General features: G+C 37.9%; 1 protein-coding gene across 5 annotated transcripts in view; it reads right to left on the bottom strand.

Annotated features, from left to right (window-relative positions):
- UNC13B (unc-13 homolog B) overlaps positions 1 to 12,214 on the bottom strand; it is a 231,910-nt gene that overhangs the window by 104,446 nt on the left and 115,250 nt on the right. For 2 of the 5 annotated variants that reach the window (XM_038552721.1, XM_038552724.1), the window contains exon 8: positions 2,528 to 2,563. The exons of the other annotated variants lie outside the window; for them this stretch is intronic. In XM_038552721.1, the coding sequence (XP_038408649.1) occupies positions 2,528 to 2,563 (36 nt within the window). The remainder of the gene's footprint in view (positions 1 to 2,527; positions 2,564 to 12,214) is intronic. 5 annotated transcript variants of the gene reach the window in all.

Here is a 12,214-nt window from a genome sequence, read left to right as displayed (position 1 = left end):
AAACCAGTATGTCTTTCAGACTTAATTCTTTCTGAACCCACAGAAGGAGTCAGTGTGAAGAAGTCAGATGGATTTTTCATGCATACAGATGAGAGAGCTGGGGCAACAAAGGAGACAAAGCTGAAAGTCTTTTTAAATTCCAGCAGAAGTATCAACACATAACCCAGAGAACCAAAGAGGGAGCAATGATAGGCAATCCCACTGATTATGAGGCCAGTCAGAGTTAGGAGCATTCATGATCCAGAGCCATAAACTATGATGGATGGACCCTTAGTTTTTCACTGCATCTAACCTGTTACTCCTAAATAATGCTCTGCTTTTTTAAATTTTATTTTGCTAAGGTAAGGGGATAATACTCCAAAACTTTCCTAAAAGCTGACAATATTTTTATACTAAATAAATAAAGGGGGATCCCTGGGTGGCGCAGCGGTTTAGCACCTGCCTTTGACCCAGGGCGCGATCCTGGAGACCCGGGATCGAATCCCACGTCAGGCTCCCAGTGCATGGAGCCTGCTTCTTCCTCTGCCTGTGTCTCTGCCTCTTTCTCTCTCTCTCTCTGTGTGACTATCATAAAAATAAATAAATAAATAAATAAATAAATAAATAAATAAATAAATAAATAAATAAATGGCAAATATTAAATAAAGTGTTCAAGGAAAGAAGAGGTTAAGAGTAGAAGAGAATATGAAAAGTAGAAGAGGGGACAGGAAAAAAGGAAATACAAAAAAGTGAGGTGAGACAAAGAGAAATAAAAAAAAGTAGATGAGGGCAAAGACCAGATTTTTCTCCCCTGACATCATCCCTGAACTCCCTAGAAAGTAACCCTCTTGGCACCACCAAGGCTGATTAGAAACTAACAAGGGAAATTAAGAAAGAACCTTGAATGAAAAAATTGTGCTTTTGCGGCAGCAGTAATAATCCCTTACTGGCTCTACTCTACTCCATCACACCACTACAGTTAAAACAGAAAAATCCTGGCTTCACTGAAAAAGAGAACCTGAGTGCAGGTTTGGTTACTCAGTCTAAGAAGGACTTGTGAGCTAGCTTGAAGGTGAAAATTAAAAAGCCCTTGGAAAATTAAAAGGCTGGGAAAATTAACTCATTCAAGTATTTATTGGGTGCCTATAAGTACAAGGCTAAACACAGAAGATTCAGAGTACAGAGTTGGTCTGAAAGGAGAGAGAAATGGATACAAATACAAGAAAGTAACTATCATGAGAACAGTATAAATCAAGTGCTATGTGAGTTGAAGGCAAGGTCACTTCCAATTACGGTAAGCAGGGAAAGCTTTATGGCAGAGACAACTTTAAAAGACTGGTAGGTTTTCAACCGGTGAAGTTCAGAGGGGGAGGGGAAATACCTTCTAGAATCTAGATAAAAACAATGGCATGAGTAAAGACCCAACAAGGTTTTTTTTTGTTTTTTTGTTTTTGTTTTTGTTTTTTTTTTTTTAAGAAACATTTTGTAGCTCATCTGGCAGGTGCATAAAAGGATATGGAAGGGAATGCTAGAAAATAAACCTGGGGAGAGTAATCTAATCCGGGGCAAAAATGGGCCCCAAGTATAGTGCAGTCATTCAAACAATACTGAATGAAATACTGAATAATGAAGCTTTCTGGTATGTCCTATTCCTGGATTGAATCCCTGTCTTTAAATCCAGAGTACAGGTAGAACTTCATCAGCCTGAGTAAAAAGGCAAGAGAATTCAAACCATTCTTTTCTATGGCTTAGTTATTTTTTTCCTACTTGAAACCCTAAGTTATCTCAGCTCTCTTAGGCTGCCTTTCAGCAGGTTCCTAGTGGAAACACTCAGGATGCAAATCACAGAAAGTACAAATTCATAAGAAATTCCAGTGACAGAACAAAATTTGGCTCCTCTTAGCACCTGCTGGATACCTAAGAACTGGGACTCAACCAAATTCCCTGTAAGATGGGTAACACAGCCAGTAATGTCAGCTTAAGGTTGTGTATCTTGCTGGAAAGAACTGACTGCCCACTCAAAGCTGTAGAATGAAGCTGGCCTCCCGCCTACCTGGGGCTTCAAGGAAAGTCAAACCATGTCCTCAGTCTCCTGTTCACAAAAATAAACTTCCAGAAGGAAACTTCTTCTAGTCACCCCATTCCTTATCCAAAAGACCAAAGGAGAGGGTTCCCTACACTAGGTGCTGATGGTATCACTTATCCCTGGGAAGGAAAAAAATCAAGAGATACTGCCAAGATTATAATTGGGACTTGGGTTGAAATCTCTCTCTCTCTCTCTTTCTCTCTCTCTCTCTCTCTCTCTCTCACACACACACACACACACACACACACACACACACACACACACACACACTGTCTTCAAAAAACCCAGCCTAAAAGGATATAACATTCCTTGCAAGTAATGGTCTTTGAGTTTTAAGTAGGGGAGGAGAAAGGAGTGGAATTATATATGCTTGTATGCATGAATATCTAGCTTCATAGTTCAGAGGGAGTGTGTTAAAGGGTAAAATCAAGAAAATTATAAGGAATTCAATTTCTTACGTACTCTGCTGCTCTCCCCAGCCCAAATAGGTCCAGTGACCTAAGAAAACCGCAAATGGTAGCAAAAAAGAAGAGTGACAGAGACAATTTTAGTAATAATTCAAAGACTGTTTCCCCATCCCACCAATGATTATACACCTTACCATGCTTGAACCTGCCCTACTTGTATTCCATTAATTTTACATAACATGTAGAGAGCCTTCTGCAAGGCTCTATCTAGCATGAGCCTTCTACCAAGCATGAGACAAACCTACAAAGTACTCTTGTTCTAATTTACTATATAGAGAATAACAAAAAAACTGCTTTTACACTCTTTTTAAAAAAGTTTTCTTTATTTAAGTTACCTCTACACCCAATGTGGGGCCCAAACTCAGGACCCTGAAATCAAGAGTCACACACTCCTCTGGCTGAGCCAGCCAGGCATCCCTGCTTTTACACTCTTAAAACTCCTTCTAGCATAGGACTCAGAACATTATCGTTTAGGAGCTGATATACTCTTCCCTGTTCAAAATGACAAAAATTCAATCTGTCTTTAAGAAATCCTTCCTGTATCTTTGGTCACCAAACCAAAGAATGAGAATCTCAGACCTGACACAGTGGAAAAGAGAGTGATTCCCTTGTCTAGGAGCAATGATATCTAATTTTGATGCTCTCTACTGAAAATTAAAAGGCCAAAGAATAGCTTTAACATCTAATCTCCCAATATGTAATAAAACACTGTAGCATTCTGCTCAGAATCACTTTTTTCTAACTGCCTATACAATTTAATAAAATCCAATAAATACAGAAGCTTTCAACGACAAGAGAAAATTGAACACTTTCTACTCATTTTTCAAAATAAAAAATTCAGTATTAATTACATTTAAATCCTATTCCATACCCAAAACTGAATTTGAGGCAACTAATGTCACACTCACACACACACACACACACACACACGCACACTAAAAATAGGCCTTTATCCCAAGAAACCAGGAGTAATTTAGCTTCATAATTAAGAACATGAGTACTCAAGCCAAACTTAAGTTCTTCTAGCTCTGTCACTACTAGCCATATGGTCTTGAAAAAATTACAGATATTTCTTCAATTGTAATATGAGAATATTATGAGTCTCAGCTACCATAGGATTTTAAGAGAAAATGCACGTAAAGTACTTAGTACAGGTCTCTGGAACAGGGCAAGCAATTGGTATTTTTTTGTTTGTTTTTTTCATGTTGCCATGTTTTTGCTTGCCTTACAGGTTCTTTAAAAATAGGTAACAGGAAGATCCACACACTAATATCTGTTGAGGGATTGTCTATGTCTGGGTTAGAAAGTCCTCAGAGCTCTGAGGGTGCAGTTCCCTTCAAAATTTGCAGTTAAGACTCAAAATTCTGGAAGCACTGAATAATGCCAACATAGGCTGGTTTCATTACCTGAGCCAACTCCCAAACCTGGGGATAAAGGACTACTAATCGGTCATAGTCCATTTAATGTAACTATACACTAAGAGTTTTCTTCCTATACTTACCTTCCTCCTACTACCTCCATCTCTTCCTATCCCTCAGAAAAGATATGTTGACTTACTGTGCCATTTCTTAAATTTTAATAATTTATCTAACTTCCTAGCCATAGAAAAAGAAGGAGTTAAAGAGAAAATTCTCCCAGGCTACAACATAGTTGCCATAACAACTCTGGGAGAGTAATTACTTTGCTTCCTTAAAAAGAAAGAAAAAAGAAAAAAGAAAGAAAGGGAAAGAACCGAACTTTAGAACATGCCTAGCAACCTAGATTGCTCCGGGCAAGTGACAATGCTGCTTCTCACTGAAACTCTGGACCCAAAGAAGCCTCTCATTGCAAGACACTGCCTCATCTTTGAATGCATCACAGCAGTTCCTTATACATAGTAGATGCTCAATAAGTATCTTATAGAACTAAATCAAATGATTTGATTCCACTCCCTAGATCCAATCCCAAGCCATGAAAATAACATGCTCTCTGACCAACCAGTTCCCTATTGTCACTTCAGTGTGGTACCCATTATAAGAGAAAGAACATCAGTTTAATTAAGCAAGTTTCCTTCCTCACTCTAAAAACACACTAAAACATCTCACTAGCCAGAAGGACAATTACTGAGGATAGTTAGATTTTGCTAGGTGTTAAGTACCAATAAAGGGGTTGAAGGATGATGTTCCAGGAAATGTAAATCATACACACAAAAGCACATTCAGTGAACTTGCAAATAGTTCTAGCATATCTGAATAGGACACTGAAGGGTTATGAAAGAACTTAATCAAAGGAAGTCCTAAGTAATGGTTAGAAATTTAGTAATGTTAGGAATTTGATGTTATCTGGAGGTTAATGCAGAGCCATCACAGCTTTTTTTTTTTTTTTAATTCCAGGATAGTTAATATACAGTGTTATATTGGTTTCAGGTTTATAATAAAGTGATTCAATAATTCTATACATTACCCAATGCTCATCATGACATCAAGTACACACTTAATCCCTTTCGCCTACTTCACCCATCCTCCATCCACCACCCCTCTGGTAACATCTGTTTATTCTCTATAGTTAAGAGTTTGTTTTCTGGATTATCTCTTTATTTTTTCTTTGTTAGTTTGCTTCTTAAATTCCACAAATGAATTGGTATAAAGCATGGGAGAAATGAATCAGATTTGTCATTTTAGAGGATCATAGTACAGTGTGGCCACAAGTTTATAGGATACGTGGACTGGAGACTGGTGTCAGGGAGGCTGATAAGGAAACTACTGTACTCACCTAATGATGGATTGAACTAGGAAAGTGGTAGAGGGAGTAGAATAGATACATTCGTCAGATAAAATCAATAGGATTTAATAAGTAACTCAATGTGGAAGCTGAGGAGAATAAAGCTGAGGAGACTAAAGGAGAATAAACAATTTTAGCTTGAGCTATTAGGTGGATATGACACCATTCATCAAGAAGAGAAATACAAGAGGGGCAGGTTGAAAAAAATTATGAATTTAGTGTAAGATTACTGGCTGTGAGGGGATCCCTGGGTGGCACAGCGGTTTGGCGCCTGCCTTTGGCCCAGGGCACGATCCTGGAGACCCGGGATCGAATCCCACATCAGGCTCCCGGTGCATGGAGCCTGCTTCTCCCTCTGCCTATGTCTCTGCCTCTCTCTCTCTCTCTGTGTGACTTCATAAATAAATAAATAAATAATTAATTAAAAAAATAAAATATATATTTAAAAAAAAAAAAAAGATTACTGGCTGTGAGTTACCTATGAGGTATTTCAAATGAGTATATCTGGGAAGACAGCTGGATATATGGTTGTAGACCTAAGGAAAGATATGTGGAGTTGTAAGTTTTCAGAATACAAGCTGCCATGAAGACAGATTTTTCTGCTTTGTACCCTGCTGTATCCTTACTGCCTAAACAGTGCTTGGCACAATACAGTAACTCAACAAATATTTGTAAATTAATGGATAAAAATTAAAATGTAAATATAAAAAAAACAATGAGGCAGGGGTACCTAGGTGACTCAGTTGGTTAAGCGGCCAACTCTTGATTTCAGCTCAGGGTCATGTTCTCAGGGTCATGTTCTCAGGGTCCTGGGATTGAGCCTTGCATCAGGATCCACATTCAGCAGGGAGTCTTTTTGGGATTCTCTCTCTCCTTCTACATCTGCCCCTCTGCCTCTTTTCTCTCTCCAAAATAAATAAGTCTTTTTAAAAAAATTTTTTTAAATGAGGCAGAATGCAGGATAAAGAAAAAGACTGTACAAAGGGGATCAGGGGGAATCTACAGAGTAGCCATATTTAAAAAGCAGACAGATTTTTTTTTTAAAAAGCAAAGAAAGAAAGAAAAGAATAAATGAATGAACCGACAAGACAAAGTGTTGGTGAGGCTGTGGACACACTGGAATTCTCACACATGGTGGGCAAGAATGCAAAGTGGAAGGCCTCTTTGAAAAATAATCTGAGCATTTCTTATTAAGTTAAATATATACCATAAAACCCAGCATTCCCTCTCATATGTATTTACCCAAGGGAGGAGGGGACATGTTACATAAAATCCTATACATGAATGTTCACAGTTGCTTAATTCATAATAAACTGTAAACAAAGATGTCCACCAGCTGAAAAGATAAACAAACCATGGTATATCCATATAATAAAGTGGTATTCAGGAATAAAAAGTAATGAATGGACACACACAGATGAATCTTAGATGCAATATGATTAGTGTAACAAGCCAGACTCAAAAAGCTAAATATAATATGATTCTACTTATATGACTTTCTGGAAAAGGCAATACTACAGGGGCAGAAAACAAATTACAGTTTTCATGGGCAGGAGTGAAAAGGGCTGACTACAAAGGGGTTTAGAAAATTTTTAGAGTTGACAGAACTGCTTTATATCTTAACTATGGTTGTAGTTACAAAACTCTGTTGTCAAAACTCATAGAACTGTATACTAAAGGGGAGAATTATTTATTCTATGTAAATTATACCTTAATAAATCTGACTTAAAAAAAAAAAAAAAAGGAAGAGTCTATGAAGGAGGCTGGGAAAAAGCCAGAGACGAAGAAAACCATAGTGGTGTGGTCTCTGAATCAGAAAAAAAAAAACAATGTTTCAAGGAAGCAGTGGTTAATAAATGTCAAGTGTTATGGGATAGTCAAAAGTGAAAATGGTGTACTGGATTTAGAAATAAAAAGGTTACTAAAAACATTAATAGCAATTGTAACAAATGAAAGCTGGAGTATAGACTACTTAGAAACAAATGGAAGCACATACAATAGAATAAGGAGAAAGAGATTCCACAATTCACACAGTAAAACACTGAATGTGAGCAAGATGGTAGACGCTGCTTATCAAAGGATGCCAAAAAGAAGCAAGCAGAGAACAGACAATGGCCAAACGTGTTACACACAAAACTCAGTACCTTAAGAGCTTCTTACAAAACCAGCAACATACTCAAATTGGGTATTCACAATTTTGGCCCAGGGCGCGATATCAAATGTGTGTCAAACTGACAATTTTAATGAGCATGCTAATGTTTCCCACCTCCCTAGAGCCTCAAACCTCTTTAGTTCACATATTAACAAGTGAATAACCAATTACACTGCAGCTCAGTGGCATCCGATGCTTAGAGTCAGGCAGTCTAGAAAACTAGAGCCTCCAACTGGCAATGACAGTGTATTTACAATGTTGTGAGTTCTATGCAGATTAGCTTTGCGAAGTGTACCTCAAGCCCAAAACTCCAACACTTAAAACTCCCAACACTTCAAAACCAGAAGCCACAAGACCATTCCAAAAGTCCTCTCTACTTTATCTCCCATGCCCAATCCATCAACAAGCTTAATAGTTAATTCTACTCAAGTCTCCTTCTTCAGTTGACAAAAAAAGACAAAAAAGACAAAAAAAAAAAAAAACATACAAAACAAAACAAAACATCTCCTTCCTCACAGGTTTCACAGTCCTTATCAAGAACCTGTTACCTCATGCCTGAATTATTGCAGATTTTGGCAGGATTTATGACCTTCTAATCTCTGTCCCATTCAATCTACTCAGTGCTTAGTGCAACTAAGCACTAATCTCAGGAACTAATTTTCCTAAATCCAGCTTCTAATCACATTATTACATTAAAATTTTTTTCTTTATTTAAATTCAATTAATTAACATACAATATATTATTGGTTTCAGAAGTAGAGGTCTGTGATTCATCAGTCTTTTTTTTTCTTTTTTAAAGATTTTATTCATTCATGAGAGACTCAGACAGAGAGGCAGAGACATAGACAAAGGGAGAAGCAGGCTCCTCACAGGGAGCCTGACACAGGACTCGCTCCCCGGACCTGGGATCACACCCTGAGCCGAAGGCAGATGCTCAACCACTAAACCACCCAGGTGTCTCCATCAGTCTTATATAACACCCAGTGCATCATTACATCATTACATCACATGCCCTCCTTAATGTCCATCACCCTATTACCCCAGTCCCCCCATCTCCCTCCCTTCCAGAGACCCTCAGTTTGTTTCCTATGATTGAAAGTCTCAGGGATCCCTGGGTGGCGCAGCGGTTTAGCGCCTGCCTTTGGCCCAGGGCGCGATCCTGGAGACCCGGGATCGAATCCCATGTCGGGCTCCCGGTGCATGGAGCCTGCTTCTCCCTCTGCCTATGTCTCTGCCTCTCTCTCTCTCTCACTGTGTGCTTATCATAAATAAATTAAATTAAATTAAAATTAAAAAAAAAAGAAAGTCTCTTGAGTTTGTCCCCTCTCTGATTTCATCTTGTTTTATTTTTTCCTCTCTTCCCCTATGATCCTGTTTTGTATCTTAAATTTCACCTAAGAGTGAGATCATATAATTAGCTTTCTCTGACTTATTTCACTTAGCATAATATCCTCTAGTTCCATCTATGTTGTCGCAAATGGCAAGATTTCATTTTTTTTATTGCTGAGTTGCATTTCTTTATCCATTCATCTGTTTTAATTTTTTTATTTAAATTCAGTTTGCCAACACATAGAATAACATCCAGTGCTCATCCCATCAAGTGATGTCCATTCATCTGTCAATGGACATTTGGACTCTTGTCATAGTTTGGCTATTGTGGACATTGCTGCTATAAACAGTGGGGTGCAGGTACCCTTTCAGATCACTACATTTGTATCTTTGGGGTAAATACCCAGTAGTGCAATGGCTGGGTCCATCACTACTCTTCTAATAATTTATAACCACTATGCATAAAAGAGTATATTTATCTTCCCGGTTTTCAAAGTCCTCTATAATCTGATACCAAATAAATATCAAATCACACTGCCAACCATTCCCCCAAAACAAAGTCATTATTGGCAAACAGGTATTGTCACAGTTTCTATGCCTGCCACACTTGGGAAATAGAGGAATGAGCCTGATTTCCCCTATTTGAAGCTGGAATGTCCTTCATTTCCATTCCTTGTTGGTATAATGGAAATGGTTTTGAGTTTTGGAACCAGATAAATCTAGGTTCAAAGTCATCACTTACTAGCTGTGTGATCCTAGGCTAGTTAACTTCTCTGCCCTTGTATTCATCATCCATAAAAAATGAAGAGTAATACCACTTACCTCTCAGATTTGCATAAATCTAGAAAATCATGTATGTAGTATTTAAATCCATGTGCTAGACAAATTATAATTACTCAGTAAATGTTCCTTATTCTCCCTTATTTGGCTGGTTACCCATTCTGAAGTTCCTGTTAAGCATTTTTCCATAAACAATGCTCAATGACTCTAGTACAATGTCTCTTAACAAAACAAAAATTATCTGCCCATTTCTTAAAAAGTTAAACACACATCTACCCATATGATCCAGCCATTCCACTTCCAGGTATCTAACCAAGAGAAATGAAAACATAAGATCATGAAAATGTTCATATTATTCATAATAACTAGAAACAATCCAAGAGCCTATCAACAGGTGAATTGATAAATTACAAAAGGCATGAGAAAAGATTTAGAGGTTAAAAAAAAAAAAAAAAAAAAAAACCAACACAGAGGTAATGGAAATGTTCTACATCTCGACAGTGGTGGTAGTTTCACTGGTATATACATCTATCAAAACTAATGCAACTGGACCCTTCACATGGGTGTTTTTTTGTGTGTATATATCTCAATAAAGTTGATTTTTAAAAAACACCCACTTTAGAACTTATTTTATTGCTTGCCTTTATCCAATCCATCCATTCCTAGCCTTGGTTGTAAGTTTTTTGAGTGTAAGATTTAAGTTTTATACTTCTTTTATATTCCTCCTAATGCCTGGCACAGAAATCCTATACTAAAGGAGATAATAACTGAATAAAAGCAGGTTCCTCTTAATATTACAAAGCAGGGTCTTTAAATTTTAATAAAAATTACTTGACTGGATGCCTGGCTGGCTCAGGCAATGGAGCGTGCAACTCTTGATCTTGGCGTTGTAGGTTTGAGCCCCACATTCAGTGTAGGAATTACTTGAAAATAACATTAAAAAAAGAAGAAGAAGAAGTGGTGCCTGGGTAGCAGCTCAGTCAGTTGAGTGTTTGATTCAATTTTAGGCCAGGTTATGGATCTAAGGGTCATGAATCGAGCTCTGTCTTAGCTCCACACTGGGCATGGAGCCTACTTGAAATTCTCTCTATCCCTCTTCTTCTGCTCCTCCCCACTCAGGTAGTGCTCTCTCTTCCTAAAACAAAAATAATAAAAATAAATAAAAATAAAAACACACTTTTTTAAAAAATTGAGACTCGTTTATAAAATACAGATATCTAGACCCTAAACCCAGAGATTCTAATTCAAAATGCCTGAAATGGCTTAAGAATCTGTATTTGTTGTTGTTATTGGAATCTGCCTTTTCATTAAGAGGCTGAGGACTCTCCTGCCAATGATTTTGAATTACAATTTGAAGAATACAGCTATAGAATTTCCTAGATGAAAAACGCTTCTCAGTTAAAAGCATAGCGGTGATCCTGCACCAATGGAAGAAGAGGAGCCAGATGCATTATCCCACTGACTAGTTCAATGTGAGCATACATGTAAAGTGAAAAAATTCTAGCAGGTCTAGGACCCAATTAAAAATGAATCCTCTTAAAATTTTGAGTGGGAAATGTCAGTGAGGGTGACAGAACATGAGAGACTCTTAACTCTGGGAAACAAACAAGGGGTGGTGGAAGGGGAGGTGGGCAGGGGGACAGGGTGACTGGGTGATGGGCACTAAGGGGGACACTTGACAGGATGAGCACTGGGTGTTATGCTATATGTTGGCAAATTGAACTCCAATAAAAAAATATACAAAAATATACCCATGAACAATGGGTAAGTCTTACTGAGCCATTTTGAAATGTTCAACATCCATTCCTTATTTTTAATATAGAAGCTCTACTGAAGTATAAGATGCAGAGTACACAAATCCTAAGTGTATTAGTCAATGAATGAATACAGTGAACACACTCATGTAAACAGAACACATGAAGAAACAGAACAGACCAACACCCAGAAGACCTCTTCCTACTCCCTTTGCAGTCATTCAACTAGCCTTTTTGTTTTTTTTAAAGTAGGTTCCCCCAAAAAAAAGAAAAAGTAAGTTCCATGCAAAGCATGGAGCCCAATGCAGGGCTTGAACTTATAATTGTTAGAATGAGAACTGAGCTGAGATCAAAACTTGGACGCTTAACCCACTGAGCCATCCAGGTGCCCTGCAACTAAGCCTCTGAACCAGCTATTTCCTCTGCACATCACGATCTCCCCAGGAGCCACAGCCCTAATTCCCTCATCTCCAAGTTTTACTCAAAAGTCTTCTTCTCACTGTGGCTTAAACACTAACAGTCCTATTTATAATTACAACTTAATTTCGGTTCTAGCATTCCCAATTGTCTTTTAGTATCTACTCCTTTATTGGTCGCCTCTCTAAATTCCTATATAATTTCCTTATTCATTATATTTACTGTTTCTGTCCATCCAGGATCTTGGTGTCTTTTGCTTCCTGATATATCCCAAGTAGCTAGAACAGAATCAAGAATGTACAAAAAAATATTTGTAAGGTGCCTGGCTGGCTCAGTCAGAAGAGCACTCAACTCTTGATCTTGGGATCATGAGTTTGAGCCCCACAGTAGGTACAGAAATTATTAAAAATAAACTTTAAAAACAATGTTTGTAGAAGGAAAGGATTAAGAGATAGAGGGGAAAAGGGAGGAGGCGAAAGGGGCAGTGTGG

This window comes from Canis lupus, chromosome 11 (assembly GCF_011100685.1).
Source record: "Canis lupus familiaris isolate Mischka breed German Shepherd chromosome 11, alternate assembly UU_Cfam_GSD_1.0, whole genome shotgun sequence".
Lineage (NCBI taxonomy): Eukaryota > Metazoa > Chordata > Mammalia > Carnivora > Canidae > Canis > Canis lupus.
This window is presented reverse-complemented; position numbering and strand designations above follow the sequence as displayed.